General features: G+C 39.8%; 1 protein-coding gene across 1 annotated transcript in view; it reads right to left on the reverse strand.

Annotated features, from left to right (window-relative positions):
• Nucleotides 1-471: 471 nt before the first annotated feature.
• The window catches only part of EZR (ezrin), a 41898-nt gene continuing 28624 nt past the window's right edge, over nucleotides 472-13745 (reverse strand). The window contains exons 6-14 of the mRNA XM_066611335.1: nucleotides 13232-13315; nucleotides 12504-12650; nucleotides 9678-9774; nucleotides 8260-8423; nucleotides 6658-6788; nucleotides 4733-4893; nucleotides 4383-4475; nucleotides 3418-3669; nucleotides 472-1870 (exon numbers count right to left, since the gene is read on the reverse strand). Of these exons, the coding sequence (XP_066467432.1) occupies nucleotides 1706-1870; nucleotides 3418-3669; nucleotides 4383-4475; nucleotides 4733-4893; nucleotides 6658-6788; nucleotides 8260-8423; nucleotides 9678-9774; nucleotides 12504-12650; nucleotides 13232-13315 (1294 nt within the window). The 3' untranslated portion in view covers nucleotides 472-1705. The remainder of the gene's footprint in view (nucleotides 1871-3417; nucleotides 3670-4382; nucleotides 4476-4732; nucleotides 4894-6657; nucleotides 6789-8259; nucleotides 8424-9677; nucleotides 9775-12503; nucleotides 12651-13231; nucleotides 13316-13745) is intronic.

Genomic DNA, 13745 nt, shown 5'->3' on the forward strand with positions numbered 1-13745 from the left:
CTAATGAAAAAAAGAAGGTAATGGTGCTGGGGGAGGGGTGTAGAGAACCACGGAAAACTGAAAACATAGGTACCAGATCCACAGATGCAGAGGGACACCTGTAGTTACATTTTGATCCCTTGCCTGCCTAGTCCATATTCATGGGTAAGTCAGTGGGTTGTCACATTGGATTGCTTGTGGTCATTACGTGATTTTTATATCAAATAAGTACCCCAGGGTTCTGTGCTCTCCTTGGAGGGGTGGCTGCTCCCCCCACCTGGTCTCTTTAGCCTGGGATGGTGGCAGTAGATAGAACTACTAGTTTTCCCCATTCATCATTTTCAACCAAGAGCAGGAAGCAGGTGCATGAGTGCTTCCCAGTAGCAACCACCAGCAGTCAGCCTGCCTTCTTTGACACCTCCTTTTTAAATTAAAGATGGAGGAAAAACTCAGCATGGGGAGCACACACAATTGCAAACACTCGTTGCCTTGCAAATTTTTTATTTGTGGGTTAATTGTACAAACACAAATCCCGCACCACTTTGATACAAAGGTTTATCTTTATGGTTACAAAGCAGCATAGGGAGTTGTATATGGAGGAGAGCAAACAGCATACTGTATTCTGATATTCTAGCCAATTTCCAAAGCCTGAGATGGGATCTTTTTGGAGGTGGAGGAAATCCAAAGAACCACTCTTTAATAGTGAAAATAACAAGCTAACGAAGTCCCTTCATGGTTGGAGTCTGAAACTATCATCATTTTTAAAAAATTAGAAAATTTGTTAGAAAAAATAGGTACAGTGAAATTGTATATACTGAATCGTAGGCATGTATCACAATTTTTTAAAGTAAAAAAATCATCTTTACAAATGTTTTTTAGATCATAATCAGTTTCCTAAATTGTCTTGCAGCACAAGCTATAGTTTTTTTTTTTTTTACATGTTATTCTTTTAATATTAAATCTGAAAGAGGTAACAAAATATACAAAGCAAAAAAACTTTTATCCTCCCTTTTTAGACTACAATTGCAATTCATATTTGTCACTTACATCTTTAATATAGATATATATATATAAATACTACACTACAACTGATTGGTTAAGCTGGAGTACCACACTTCAATAATATTGAAGGCCAACAATATTTCTGCCTATCTCTTATGCAAGAAGAGCATCTGCATGTGCCTGTAAAGCATTTCTTTCAAGTGATCACTGGGAATTTCTCCAATTCAACAGTGCAATTAACATTTCCTCTGACTTATACTTAAGAAGTTTCTATGACTCTGCCATGACATTTCTGCTACAGTAACAAGCATATGGGGGGAGGGGAATAGGTGTAGGTCCTGATAATCTTTTACAGACCTTACGTGTGGCGGTCAAGGAACATGGCAAAATCTCTAATGGTAGGTCCAATATTTTGTTCAGTTTAGACACACCTACACCAAGGTGGGAGGTGCAAGTAATGTAACATCCAACACACTATTAAAATGGGGGCAAGAAGCATTTCTGAAAGGCCGTTTGGCACCAGAATATGACCAAATGTGAACTTATTCACCAAGACTGGACTGCAGCAATCCCTGTACACTCATTAAAGTTGATGGTTATATTAGCTAGGTTCAGGTAGCATCTGATAGAGTTTGGGGACTTTTTTTGGTATGACTGTTCAGTGACCCTCCAGAAAAAGTCAGCATTCAAGATCTGCCTTCCCGGTCTTGCCTCATTGGGATATTTACATAGCCTCGAACTCATCGATTCTCTGCTTAGTGTTTCCTTGTCGAATTTGCCTCAGTGTCTTGTACTTGTCACGTCCTTGCCGCATATTCTCTGTGTGAATGACGTCATTTTGGGTCTTCTTATTGTCATCTCTGGCCTGGGCTAGTTCATCAGTCAGCGTCTACAATATTAACACACAGTATTACAATGAGGGTACAAATACTCAGTGTACAAAGAGAAAATGGAGTTCAACGTGGGAGTTTCATGAGGAGCAAGGAGAAGAGAGGATCAGGTTTCTAGCTTATACAAAAGCCCAAGAAGATGTAGAAAGGTGCCATTTTTAGAATGGTTGGGGCTGGAAGGAATTTCCAACCTTCTTCATGGCCCTCCAATTCTGTTCTCCTGCCCCTATTATTCTCAGTTCCCCTTTCCAATCTGTCAAGACACACCAAAGAAAAGACTTCCATATTCTGCTCCCCAAAGAGACAAATTGGACAAAAGGTATATTTTCTTTTAAAAAAGGGTTACATAAAAGTATAAGCATATAAATTTGTCCAATCTGAAACTCTTGAAAGCACAGTTCCAACTCCCTTGAATATACTCTGCATTAAGCTTTTTCAAAGTCAGAGGAAAAAGTAGCAAGGCAACAATAAGCTGGAGGTTCAGTGGGTCTAATTCTCTTTAAGTGTAAACTAATAGTTTCTCTACCTGAACTCTTTGGAAAAGGAGCAAAAGAATACTATTTTGGCACTTTGAAAATCTGAATACACTGATATTTAATGGCCAGCAGCACACAATCCTGAACCATCATGGCTACCACTGAACAAACCAACCAGATGGGCACCACTGCAACAGGTAGGTCATCTCCATGAAGTAGCTACCATATATCTGGGTCTGAATCACAGGGGAACCACTTCACACACAAATGATGCAGCACTTGTAATTCTCAGCAGCAGTTATGATGTATGAGGGTTGCCCAAGCATGATTTGTCCCGACTCACACAGGTTTCAGGACAGCTCCAATATATCAGTAAATGCTCTGTAATCTCCACAAACTACAATAGTTTTGAAAGCGACATACAAATGCCCAGATTAAAAAATCCTGCCAATTTATGAGAGGTGCACAGAGCTGTAGAGCTACTTAGTCCATTCACAGAACAGTTCCTGGTACCTCTTTTGTGGAAGCTATCATTAGGCAGGTCTGAAACCAATTCAATAATCTAGATGTGCCAGGCCTGGTATCAATGTTTGGCAGAGTCGGGCTTCTACACTTGAATTGGTAGGAAATGCCACTACCAATCTCAAATGTCACTAGCCATGTTATGGCTGGCTTCAGCAACAGGAACACAGCAGAGCCCAATAAGCCAACATCCAGAGCAGCAGGATCACCACAATCGCCAATCAGCAATACAAATTCCATCCCTCAGTTGCTGCTTTCTTCTTCAACTTCCCTTTTAAACTTGATGCATCATCCTATTCTTCAGTTCCAACAGATGCCTGGATTGGGGAAGGGATGGGCACCATTCATTAGGCCTACTGCCTAGTAACCTACAAAGCAGTAACGTATGAAGCAGAAACATGCCAGAGACTACTATAGCAGCCTGAGAACTCCCAGGTCCATTAATACGAGTACTATCCAATGCATTAACTGCTGGAAAGACCAGGTCAGGCAACCACACATCTGCAATACCTCGTGAATGAGTTGCCATTTTCAGAAGACACCCTTACCTTCAACTGCCTTTGCACACGCTCATTCTTTTCTGCTTCAGTAATACGCTCCTCTTCATTGCGATCATCCAATATGCCTTCACTTGAGAATTCTGCGCTGTAGCCAGAAGATTCTATTCCTTCATCCTGAAGGTTATCATGGACGTGATAGTTCACTGGCTCGTACACGGGTGGGGGTGGAGGAGGTGGAGCAGTCATCACCAAATGTAGCTCTTCTTTTGTTTTCACAAGATCTTCTTGAGCTTCCTTAGCCTAGTGGAACCAGAAAGCAAATCCCTGTAATGTACTTATGCTAAAATACCAGAATCATGTACTCTCTAGTAGGAAAAAACAAGAGCTTATCAAACTAATGGTGGATTATTTGCCAAAGCAGGATATTCTACAGTGTATTCTTTTCTGTACAAGGAATTACAAGACACTTGCCAAGTTAGCAGAATGTTAGTGTTTTCTAAGAAGTGCTGTGAATGAACAGGGAAGGGCCACAGACCAGTGGTAGAGCATGTGCTCTGCAGTTGCAGGCAGAAGGTCCAGGTCCAAGTCCTGGCACTCCCAGAGAGGGCTGGGAGGGACCCCCCCCCATATCAAACCCTGGAGAGTGGCTACTGGTTAGTATGAAAATATGACTTAGGGCACAATCCTGACCAGGTCTCCTCAGAAGTCAGTCCTATTTTGTTCAGTGGGCTTACTCTCAAGTGTGGTTATGATTGCAGCCTTAGTTGGGCCAATAAGTACTTCAGCCCCACCTACCAACTCCCTAGTCAGGGACCATATCTGTGCACAATGACCATTTGTAACCTGAATTCACACAGTCCTTCAGTGTGAAGGTTGCAGTAACAGCAAAAACTACAATTCTATGGAATTGCATAGTCTATAGTCTCCGAGTAATGGTACTGAAATAATCCAAGTAATGCAACTGTGAAGGCCTAGCTGGCAAGTACACAGCGCCACAAAAATGTCAAACTTACCCTGTGTTGCCACTCTTCCACCTCATTCTCTTTGCGTTTCCTTGCCTCTTCCAGAAGTGCAATCCTGGCAGTGTATTCTGCAAGCTCTGTAGCCTATTTGAAGAGAATTTTAACTTTTTTCTTTACATTCTTAAAATCAACATTCATAAGCACAAGCTCCTGAAATCCCCTACCAGTGAGCTCTCCCAGCCCACTTAAGTTTATTAGAATACATCTGGTGTCACAATTGTACTACTATAGGGTTTGCACTAGTTTTACCAACAGCTTCCTACTGCCTCACACTGTAGCATTCAGCCAACTTATTTGCTAGGATTTCTCTACATTTCTAAACTTATGCTTTAGATTCATACCAGCTGCTCCTGGCTCTTCATCTGGTCAGCAGCTTGCCTCTCTAGCTCTTCTTTGGCTTGCAGAGCACTTAAACGCTCATTTTCCAGGCGCTCAGCTTCTTCCTGAGCTCTTTTCCTTTCATCCTCAAGCTGCTTGGCTTTACAGATTTGGTCTGAGAGTTCTAGAAAGAAAGCAAGGCACACACAATAAACCTTTTTGCAGAACAGACTAACCCAACTCCATGTCTGCCTACTATGTATGACACAAATAGAGAAGCTTGCTTGCCAAGTGTCATTACCTGTCTTTCAAGACACAGTCCAATCTCTTTGAAGCAAAGTCAAAATATTATGTCTTTGACAAGATTGCAGAAAAGTTGTGGATTTGAAAGCATTAGCATGGTACAGGTTAAAGGGATGTTACTTCTAGAATTCATTCACATTGTTAAGATACATATTTTTGTTGCTGGCTGCCATAGGAAATTATGAACCAAAGGGATAAAACTTCAGGTCGTGCCTCGTTGTCCACTGGCATTCTGTTCCAGAACTCTCAGTGGGTTAAAAAAAATGTGGATATCAAATCAACGGAAAAATGTCTTTAAAGATGTACTTCCAAGTTTCTTGCCCATTCATTGTTGCCCCAGAATGCATTGGTATAGATGCTAAACCACATTCAGCCACTAGATGGGGTTAATAATGGAATCTAATGGAATTATGGCTGAATGCAGTATAGAGTCTATAGCAGGGGAGTCAAACATAAGGCCTGGAGGCCAGATGCGGCCCCCAGAAGGTTTTTATCCAGCCCTCAGGCTCTCAGTTGCTGAGGTGTTACAGCTGAAATGGCAGCCCACATGAAAATTGGGCATTCCCAAATCTTGAAATATGATCAAGATTTGCGTACTTTCTCTTCTGTCATTTGCAGTTAATGAGTTTCTATATGAGAACAGGGTCTGATTTCTGGCCATCAGTTGCTTAATGATGTCACTTTCTGCTTAATGACATCACTTCCGGCCCTCAGCTGGAGCCCTGAATGCTAACTTTGGCCCGCTGTATGAAATGAGTTTGACACCCCTGGTTTATAGTGATGCATTCTGGGGCAACAACGGAGGAACAAGAAACCTGGAAGTGGGTCTTTGAAGCTATCTTTAACCCTAAGAAGCTTGTAACCAGTGTGGTTTAACAGCACTAAGGAAAGAAATTGGATTTTGGAGCTTTTTCCCTTGTTACAAGGCATTTAAATGTAAAACCCAGTATTAGTGGTGAGCCAAATCACTGGATAACGAGGAATAACCTGTATTAATAAGATCCACACATTTCACTGCTGCCTTGCTGAGGAAACCGAACCACCACCACCAGCTGAAAAATCTCTTTATCAATGTGAAATTGTCCTATCAACTGAATTGGACAGATATCCTTGGAACAGTTTAGTTTATTATTGAACATCATGTTGGATTTTTTATGGTAGTGGTTGACAGATCTTTCTCTTCTGTGTATAATTATTGTGAGCAAGAGATACTGTTTAAAAAGTATTACCCTTTTTTGGCTGCTTGGTTGCAAAGCTAAAAAACTTCTTGATAAAACTGCCTGGCTAATTCATTCCACTGAAGTAGTAATGTCAGTCACATTTTGTATGCAAGTATGTATCGACCTTAACTAATTCAAAGGCTAAAATTAAGACTGTGGTATTAAAATCTCATGTGTTAGTGGTTAAAGCTATCTGTAAAAGATCTCAGTATGCATATTTCTGTTAATCAGAATAATGTAAAAGATACTGTAAACAAACTTCTATGCTGAACTGAGGGGGTGTGTGTGTAGAGAAACTTAGGCTGCAATCGTAACCACACTTTCCTGAGAGTAAGCCCCACAGAACAAAATAGGACTTCTGAGTAGACCTGGTTAGGATTGTGCCCTTAGGCTCCCATTTCCTGGAGAATGAATGCAAATTGTACCTTTTTCAGCTTTCTGGGTCTTCAGTTCATATTCTTGCAGTCTCACCATCAGCTCTTCTTTCTCCCTTAACATCTGCTCTTTCTCCTTCTCAATTGTTTCCCTCTTCTTCTTTTCATTTTCTAGTTGTTGTCTATTAGGATTTAAAAATAAAATTGGTTTTAAAACCTTGGAGACACCTGCCTCATTAGGTCAACATTGGGAGGAAAAGCACTTGGATCTCTTGAGATTTTCTGCTGTATGTATGATGTATGATGCCTAGGACAAAGGAATGCTCAAAGCACAACAGCCAAGCACATCTCTGAACCTGCAGTAATACATATGGTGCCAGTGATTCAGGGAAGGAAAACCATTAAGTTTCAGAGGCTTTAAAACATTGACATAAAGGAAGACATTTAGGAGAGGCAACATGCAAGCCAGGATGAGGAAACTCAGCTTCTTACCAGATTATATTCACTTCTATAAGCCCTTCCCCATCTATGCATGACAATGTAAGAAGGATTCACCATACATGTTTTCACCACTCAGTTTTCTGTTGGGATGGGAGAAAAGTGATAGGCAAACTCTGTAATGCAACATTTGTTGCACAGTTAATGGCAAGCTGGTGGTGAGCCAAATGTATGGGGCAAGGTCTGCGAAATGAACAGAAACTCTGTGTGCTTTATTGCTATACTAATATGCAAACTAATCCATGGGTAAGAGATCTGAAAATATATATATATATTTTTGGCACAAACCATTCGGGAATACCCAGCATTGCAGATAACTGGTGGGATCAAATGCAGATTGGTCAGAAATGAAACGGTTTCTAGAAAACTCAGAAAAGGCATTCTGGGGAAACTGGTGGCAACCATTTTTAAATGAAAAAGTGTGCTGAATTAAAAACCATTTGGTTGTCAATTTTTATACAAATATATCCAGCCTTATCTCAAAGGATGGCAATCTTATCAAGCTGCGAATGAAACTCATTCACATGGAATTTCTTTTTGACGAAAAGAGATGCTGTGTTGAAAATGCAACGCCTCTTAGCCTTATGTGATCCAGCACCTTTCAGGTATCAGCAGAGGGTTTCTCCTTGAAGATAGTTGCTATGATTGGACAACTCATGCTGGCACAAGCAGCAGCCAACCATTGGGGGGTGGGTGGGAATTGGTAAACTTGATTTTGGAAATAAAAGTGTTCTTTTCATTAAACCCTGCCTTACTGTTACTAACTTCCCCTTAAATATAATCATTAATAACTTATGAAAAATGGGGACCAGAATATAAGAGTCGCTAATCTAGATGCTCAAGTTTAGCACACTTTTGTCAACACTACTAGTTTCCCAAAAATGCCCTCACCTTCCACATTTGAGAAATCTGACTAGTCCTTTGAATACTTATCCTTTTGAGTCTCTGCTTAGCAAGGGTGTGTGTGCAGATATACATGCTGTGAGAGAAACAAAGGTGCCCAGGATTGGACGAAGTACACCAGATGAGGTCTGACCAACATGGAGTACAGTGGAATCACTACTTGCCACATAGAAGTTATGGTTCTACCAATGCAGGCAAAAATTGTGTTAGCCTTCTCTGCAGCTGCATCACACTGTGGATTTCCTCTCTCACCTCTCTAGCTGCTTTTGGTGCTTATCTTCACGGGCCTGGGCTTTCATTTGTTGGACCTCAATGGTGTCAGGTTTCCTACGGCGCATGTACAGCTCATGATTCCCCATGCACAGCTGCAGGATTCTCTTGTTAATCCTTAGACGAGGAGCATAAAACACAAAGTCCTGGTAGAGAAAGGTAAGCAAACACAGGCTAAACTTAGATACATCTGGGCTTCTTATAAGCATTCTTTTTTAGTCTTAAAGCTTTCATAAGACATATCTCTAAGTGCTTTGTTCTTGGTAACTGAAAACACGTAGTAACATATTAACAATAACTATGGGCGCAATCCTAACCCCTTATGTCAATGCTTTCCAGCATTGGGCTGACATAAGGGCAATGCAGCTCCAAGGTAAGAGGACAAACTTTCCCTTACTTTGAGGAGGCCTCTGTGAGTGACACCCAAATGCAGGTCACAGTACATGCCCCATTGGCACTGCTATGCCAGTGCTGGAAAGCACTGACATAAGGGGTTAGGATTGCACCCTATGTTTAATTGTAAGGAGCTCAGTTCTTTTTCCCCAACTGTCCATGAATGTTTAATACAACAGCTCAAAAGTATTAATTTTGGAAGCCTTAATTTTTTCAACACAACCACTCCCCTAAACAGCTTCCTACAAGCATGCATTCCAGGCTGCAAAAGTACAGTGGGGGAAAAAAAAACAGAGCCTAAAATTCAAATATTTTGCGTATCGTTCAACTGATATGACAAAGAACTTCTCATATTGAGAAGTACAACATAGGCAGCTTATGTATGCATGAGAAAGTAGGAAATGTTCTGGACCTTGATGATTCACAGTCACTATCCAAACAGATTTCTCAAATACAAAATACAGGCATTTTGTATTATTCCACAATGGAAGGCAATCAGAGCTTGCAGCTTCATTTAATAGTCCTGCTTCTGGACCACTGCCGTCAGCCACTAACGTCCCTCTACAAGACACATCCAGAACACTTGCTCATAAGTATCAGATTTTTCAAACACACAATTCACAGATACAAGTTGTCAGGAGTAGAGCATCTGGCCTGAGGGATAAGTTACTTAGAAGTCTTGGGGGAAAATATCTTCTTCAAAAAACAAAACTGGACTGTTGCTTGGAAGCAATACTAAGGCATCACTTTTGCAGTCCCTCAAGCATGTATATTAAATATAAAGGTCAGAAATAATATTTCCAAGGTGTTTTAGAGAACACAGTTGATGATAGTCTTCTATACTGCTAATTTTATTTTTCATTCTCAGTCTCTTTTGCTGATACTTTAACCAAGAATCTAACATCCATGTGCAGGAGGGGAGATTCACAATGTAACTTTAAATATCAAAAATAATGACTATTGGTATGGTTAACAGACTCAATTTAGCAGGAATCAGTTATACTCACCGGTGCTTTCTTGTCAATTGGTTTTATAACAAACTTCTTGTCATTGAAAGAGATGTTTCGGATCTCACTCCAAGGGAAGCCAATTTTAGGGGTCAATCTGGGAATACAGAGTTTTGTTTTATAATCAAAGGCGATGTCAACACGCATGAGATGGTTTCTATTAGTGCTAAGTAATAATCCCTACACACAGATTTTCAAATATTGGCATTGTAATTAGGTGCAGAAGGGGTAGAATTTGTTTTCATGGTAAAGGAACATTTGTTCTCAGGGCTGCATTGGTGCTGGAAAGTCTGTTAGGATTGGGCTGTTTGTTTATCCCAGTTTCATTTAACCTAAGCAGCTTGACAAATCTAACTCTATAAAGAGAAAGGAGTGGAAAAAAAAAACTTCGGACAATTGTGAAGAATATAATCCACATGACATGTTTCAATATTCAGTTTGCTGAGCATGCTTCTCCCCCTCCCGAGTTTCCTTGAGAAGCAAAAGCCTCCTTTCTGCAGCTTGTAAAACCTGTTTGTGTGACTATGGTTGCACAAAGAGGCTTGTCATTCAAGAAACTAGAAGTAGTTTCACTCATGCAATACTTAAGAGTGACACTCCTTGTTTTCTTGGTGATGGCATGCATTAGCATTGCCAAAAAGAAAAAGAAAAATTTTACTCTGGTCTCAGCAAGAGCCTCAATACAATTTCTATTAAAAGCAATCCAAGAAATTAGCCTCTCTTCTTTGCAGCCCTCGCAGACTATTTGCACATTCCTTTCTCCTGTTTCGTATGGTTACATGGCTTATAGTTTTGCAATGGGCACAAACGATAAAGCAATTCTTACCCAGATAGTGGGATCAAATTAACAGAGAGAAGTTGGAATAAAATGGACAAAACTGATTTCTGCTTTTGACAACTCTGTAGTGCATGTACAGCAAGTCCTCAGCTAAAGTTGTTTTGTTCAAAGTCATTTTGAACTTCTGAGTTCCTGACCTTTCTAACATAATTTTTTTAAAATACCTTTTAATATTGGTTACAGGTTTGGGTCTTTTTATAAACTGTTGCTGTTTGCTCTTTTTTTAAGATGTTTGTTTGAAATTACTATTTATTATTATTATTATTATACTTTATTTTTACCCCGCCTTTCTCCCCGAAGGGACTCAATATGTTTATCTTGTTTTTAATTGTGTTTTAATCATTGTTGTAAGCTACCTTGAGTCCCTTTGAGGAGAAAGGTGGGATATAAATAAAGTAAGTAAGTAAATAAATGTTGTTGTAAAGTTGTTGAGAAAAAATCCATCCCTGTGCGTGTTCTCTCTGGCCCAGAAAGCTCACATTTATTTCAGTGTTTAGTATTATAAGTGTTTTGGGTCTTTATTTAGAAGTTTGGTGATATTTTTGTGACCAAAATATGCTGTAGGAATGTAACTCTTGTTTACATATATCCATTAGCCTACATTAAAATTGGTTCCATTATAAGTTGTTTTGCTTAACATTGCAGTTTCCAAGAACTTATCGACAACTTTAAGTGAAGACTTGCTGTATTCCTCAATCTTAATGAGGTCAGTTGCCCTGTGGTATTTTATCCCCTTGTAATTTTTTGTAAATTATCACAATTATTGAGTCCATTACTTTTGCAGCTGTACTATTTTCATACTGTTTGTTATTTCCAAACAGAAATAAGGAATAATTTTTTTTTCTTTGCAGCTGGTGTTATCCTGAAAGCAAATTTCCAAATGTGCTATTTGTATGACCAATTTTCAGGGGACACTCCATACTGGATTAGTAAAGTATATCTTTTATTCTGCTGAGGGTTTGAATTGAAATGCAGAAGGCTATTTGCCAAGTGTACTCTGCTAAATTCTTCTCTTCAACCTGACCCGGCACTCCTTTCTGAAACTCAGAAATCATGCATGTGAACAGGAACAGTTTCTTGTTAGATTCTGTTCTTACTACAGTACACTCCCTCTCCTACTCCTAATTCCCAATCTGGTGTTTGCCCACCTCCATAATTAGAGATCTTATAGTTCCCTATTGTAAAGGATCAACTGCAAACATATGTACACCAGAGTTGTCAACCTAATTAGCTTCCAGGTTAACCACAACTATGCCAGCTACGAACTGGGACACATCAATAACACCCAGCATGGAGACAACGTGACAAAAAGATTTAAAGCTGTTCCACAAATCAATTCTGTTGTGTAGGCCAGCCCTAACTCCCATTCTCTTCTGGAGATCTGAGAGGACTGCAAGTTAATTCAGTTTGCCAAACTGCATTGCGATCAACAGCCCTAGCAGGACAGAGATTGAGAAGCTGCCATTTAGAAAACTCAGAGGTTTGTTGTATAGAGACCCTGTTCTGCACAACTCTTCAGCCTAACCTCTTGCTTCTTCAATCTCAGATCTTACATCCAATAAGCATTTACCAGGGATGGGCAAAAGACAATCTGGTCTTTGTGCAAAGTTTTGGCACTGAAGATTGAACTAAAGGCCTCTGAAATTTCTTCTAACCTTATCAATAGCATCTGATATATGGAGTAACATTTTCCACCATAATAAAAAAAATTTCATGTGACCCCTGTCTGTCCTTCAGAAGAAACAGGCCTCCAACATGCTGGTACATAAGCTTAAAGGGAAAATAGGATATAGTTTGGAGATAGGCAAAGAAATCAGTTTGGAGCCATGTGTGTTCCAACACAACTGCATTCAGCAGTTATTTTCAAAGCCAAGGTGACTTGCACTGATAAGACTACAATAAAAATGCAAAGAGGAGAGATAATGAGAAATTCTTGGCACCAGTGCCAACCCTTTAGTCTCACAAGAAAAATTAGAATCTCAACTTACTTGTCCTCCTTCTCATAAATGTTCAGCCCAAGTGCATCAACCCCCAGCCAGAGATCAGTCCCTTTCTTATTCTTGATTTCAAAGTAGTTGATTCCATACATCTCAAGGTCCTGGGCAATCTTCAGGTATTCCAGCATCGCACTCTCTCTGGATAGCAGCAAAGAACTCAATTAGGAAAGGATAGCAAATGTTTTCTCTTCAAGATTGCCAGAAGAGAATTTTCATGTTTTGGGGAATACTCAGTGAGTGATTGAAGCAGCAGGAAGGGCTTAATAAAAAAACATGCAGATATCACCTTGCTACAAAATAGCTACCATTTTATTTGTTTCTTGTCCAATTTCCAAGTTTGCTAACCTTTGTCTCCCTGTACTTTCAAGGTCATTTCAGCAAGCACAGCCAATTAGGCCAAGTTTCAACCACACAGTGTGCCAGCACTGGGATTTCCCTGTGTCTTATCCATCATCCTATCCATTCTTTATAATGAATTCAGACAAGATAGCTCCAAGCAAGTAACAGCCTTTTAGTGTGCTGAAGTTTCTTGGTCCCAACTCCCTTCTAGGAGCTAGGACTCAGTTACTGAAACGAGTAGAGAATGTGAGGACCAAATGTTATAGAACCATCTACAGACCTAATTTTTTTAAAAACACAAAAATCTTAAACAACTTTAAAAAGTTTTTAAGAATACTGATGAGCTAAAAAAGGCAGCCGAGTGCAACACCATAACTCACTTAAGCATTCCATCATGTTCAGCATGCCACACCTGGATCCGTTCTTCCCACTGTTCTCTAGAGAGTTTATGTTGGTCCATGACACTAACAGAGAGATAAAAAGAAATACATGAGATTTATAGTTCTTCTAGGCACGCTTGCTTGCAGCAGTTAAAAGGATTATGTTTTTACTTTGGGGGCACAGCACACAGAATCCTTCACTAGCAAGCTAAAAACAAGGGCTAGTTTGAACAAAACTGTATCTAAGAGATGGCAACCACATCCTCTTTTTGTTTAAAATTCTCAGTGAACAAGTTCCTACACACCAGTCTTTTAATGAAAACAAATACAATTTAAAGTGAGCTAGCACCATATCAGAATTCCACAGGGATATAGGGTTATCTCCACAAATATATCTCCTTACAAGTCCTTATGAATTTTACACTAAAAAGCTTCAAATGACACAAACTGAGGGCCCGATTCTATGGGCCTCCAGTGTTGGTGCTGAACTCCAGTGCTAGGTGTTGTAAATGTG

Source organism: Tiliqua scincoides, chromosome 1 (genome assembly GCF_035046505.1).
Source record: "Tiliqua scincoides isolate rTilSci1 chromosome 1, rTilSci1.hap2, whole genome shotgun sequence".
Taxonomy (NCBI): Eukaryota; Metazoa; Chordata; class Lepidosauria; order Squamata; family Scincidae; genus Tiliqua; species Tiliqua scincoides.